Source organism: Amphimedon queenslandica, unplaced genomic scaffold (assembly GCF_000090795.2).
Source record: "Amphimedon queenslandica unplaced genomic scaffold, v1.1 AMPQUscaffold_11493, whole genome shotgun sequence".
NCBI classification, from domain to species: domain Eukaryota; kingdom Metazoa; phylum Porifera; class Demospongiae; order Haplosclerida; family Niphatidae; genus Amphimedon; species Amphimedon queenslandica.
The window spans coordinates 1-2,617 of record NW_003548265.1 but is presented as its reverse complement, the minus strand read 5'-3'; the positions used below and the strand labels follow the sequence as shown (position 1 = coordinate 2,617).

Below are 2,617 nucleotides of genomic sequence, written 5' to 3'. Positions count from 1 at the left end.
ATATTTAGATCAGTGATAGGTTCATTAACCCATTCCATTACTCCTCCTCCTACATCTTCCTGTTCAGTCTCTACATAACCTCCCAATATAATCAGGAACACATGATTAGGATCAACAACAAAAGATGATATAGTATGATTGTATCTACCAGTAACTGAATCAGGTACAGGAATCTGTAGAAAATAAGAAATAGAATAGATTATACAGCATACAGTGATATAAAGTGGGTATCAGTTATGAGATAGTTCGACGTACATGTAGGTAGCTATAGGGTTAGCATTTAGGACATTACTCAACAAATATTAAAGCAAAATAGTAAAACAATAATTAATTTTTCACGCAAGCAAAAGTAATGTGCATTGATGCACATTAATCGTGTTCACACTAGAGTTAACGCGCACCACTCTCACTTCACTTCTTTTTGATGCGGTGTGACTAATGGCAACAAGAACACAAAATGATACATAATGCATTAATACCTTCATCCAATTGTACTGGTTTGTGTCTAATAGCAAACATTCATTTACTAGTTCATTATCACTATCTACTCCACCAATCACTACTAGTGTAGGTGAGGTAGAGACACCATTGATAATAGTACTGGCATGAGAGTCTCTTCCTTTAGGCCACAGTCCATCATTAGGTATTGATCCTGGTTTAAGATACTCCCAGTTCTAGAAATAAAATTAAATGTGCATTATTCTTATCTGTAGTCTGGTCACGCCCCTTCTGCCTATCTTATCTGTTAATGGTTTTATCATAACTGATAGTGTATAACTTACTATTGTATCATGTGATGATTGAAACAAGTAGATACTGTTAGTAGAAATATCTCTACCACCATCAGTCACTATTCCTCCATACATAATTCCTTTATTATGATTGATCCTTTCAATTATAAAACTATCAGTTGGTGGAAAACACTGTCCACTGACAGATGGAACGACCCATTGTCCTAAAAATAATTATCAATAACTGCAATTTATTTCTAATATGCAATACATGTGCATGTATGGTAGACAGTACCATTATACTATTGACTATAATAAACTATATGTAATTTTATTCTGGCATCAAAATATTTTAAATGACACTACAATACTGTAACAATAAAATGAGTCACTTACGACTGGAAAAGTTGTAGATATTCTGTTCATTAGTTCTAAGATGATCATCAAAACAAGGTATCTCATGATATTTAAACTGATTGTGCTGTGCAGTTGTTGATATAGGAGCCAGTCCACAAATAACCAGTAACTGTTGAGGTTCACCTTCCCTTCCCATTGCTATCATACCACCATAGCCTCTCTTAGTCACAGAGTTGTCACTAGTTGATTGTAATTCTTTCCATTGAAGAGTTAAAGTGTCTAAACAGTTCAAACTGTTATGGAAGCAACTGTCATGGCCACAATAACCACCAAAATAATAAATATTATTATTAATGGTGGTACAGGAGACTCCTCTGATTCCCAGTGGAGGAGTACCTCTAGTAGGTTGAGAGGACCAAACACCAGATAATAAGTTAAATGCATCAATAACAGAAGTACACTGTCTCTTTGTAGGAGAATCGTGGGACTCATCTAATCCTTCCTGGCTCCCTCCCCAGCAGTACAGGACATCTCCTACTACTGCAGTTGTGTGTTCATAGCTCCATCCAAATAGATATTGACCTATAGAATACTGGTAATCAATATTTACAAGAAAGGGAGTGGAAGGAACTGACCTGATACCAAGCCTGAATTTCTATCCATCTTTAAACTTTTCTTAAATTTCTACCACCACGGCACCACCTACACAGCCAAGAATTTTATTTTGAATCATGACTGATATCAATCATAATCAGCTTTATATATTCCTGTATCATGGATTTTGGACAGCCTGCAAAGCAATGAGTCTAGTATGATACAATCATGATAACCATCCATGATACAACCATGCTGGAGTATGGCCTTGGTTCAGCCAAAGCAACAGACATAATTCAACATTGATGCCAGTCAGTGCTGTATCAAAATTGACATCAGGCTTGAATCATTGATTTTGGGTAGTGGCCTGTATCAGAGATGATCATTCTTGGCTGTGTACCACATATCATAGTCCATAGATATCAGATGCACCATGGATGCACCTATCAAGTGCTCACCCAGAAGCCACATAAACTGGTTAGTGGATACTGCATATGGGTATACATGTACAGTCACAATTTCACATAAAACTATACAAATAGAAAAAATCAAAGTAGCAAGTGTTGGGATAGTCTTTGTCTTTTATCAAGACACCTCTGAGCACTCTCTCTTTCCTTCTGCTTGATTGGCTCCTTCTTCTTCCTCTGCCTATAACTTTACAACAATACAAATAAATAATACTGACTAAAATGAATTCCTTTAGTAACAAATAATGATATCATATACTTACTGAGAACACTCTCAGCCATTCCATGACCTCCTGGTCAGTTTCTTGCAGCTGCTTCCTAATCTCCTGACGTCTTATCTCAGACTTAGCTAATGAATGAAGCATCCTCTTCTGCTGCTGATTGTATTCATGCTATAGAACAAGATTAAAGAAGATACATACACAATTAAAGTATATTGTATATGGTATAAGGTAGTGAAGAAATGGA

The 2,617-nt window shown here is 36.1% G+C and overlaps 1 protein-coding gene and 1 long non-coding RNA gene across 2 annotated transcripts; both read right to left on the bottom strand.

Annotated features, from left to right (window-relative positions):
• Positions 1–1,119: 1,119 nt before the first annotated feature.
• Positions 1,120–1,751, bottom strand: LOC109589256 (rab9 effector protein with kelch motifs-like). Its single transcript, XM_020005362.1, has 2 exons — positions 1,724–1,751; positions 1,120–1,670 (listed from the first exon to the last, which is right to left on the bottom strand). Exons 1-2 carry the CDS (start codon positions 1,749–1,751, stop codon positions 1,120–1,122), a joined length of 579 nt encoding a protein of 192 aa, XP_019860921.1.
• A 438-nt stretch (positions 1,752–2,189) lies between these two features.
• LOC109589260 (uncharacterized) lies at positions 2,190–2,611 on the bottom strand. The gene is made up of 2 exons (XR_002188624.1): positions 2,413–2,611; positions 2,190–2,336 (listed from the first exon to the last, which is right to left on the bottom strand). It is a non-coding gene; the product is annotated as an uncharacterized LOC109589260 (long non-coding RNA).
• Positions 2,612–2,617: the final 6 nt, after the last annotated feature.

Excerpts from the sequence above, each read along its gene's own strand:
- LOC109589256 (XM_020005362.1), bottom strand. The coding sequence starts at position 1,751 with ATGGATAGAAATTCAGGCTTGGTATCAG. Across the intron at positions 1,671-1,723 it reads AAATTCAGGCTTGGTATCAG|GTCAATATCTATTTGGATGG; the intron begins GTCAGTTCCTTC and ends AGTATTCTATAG.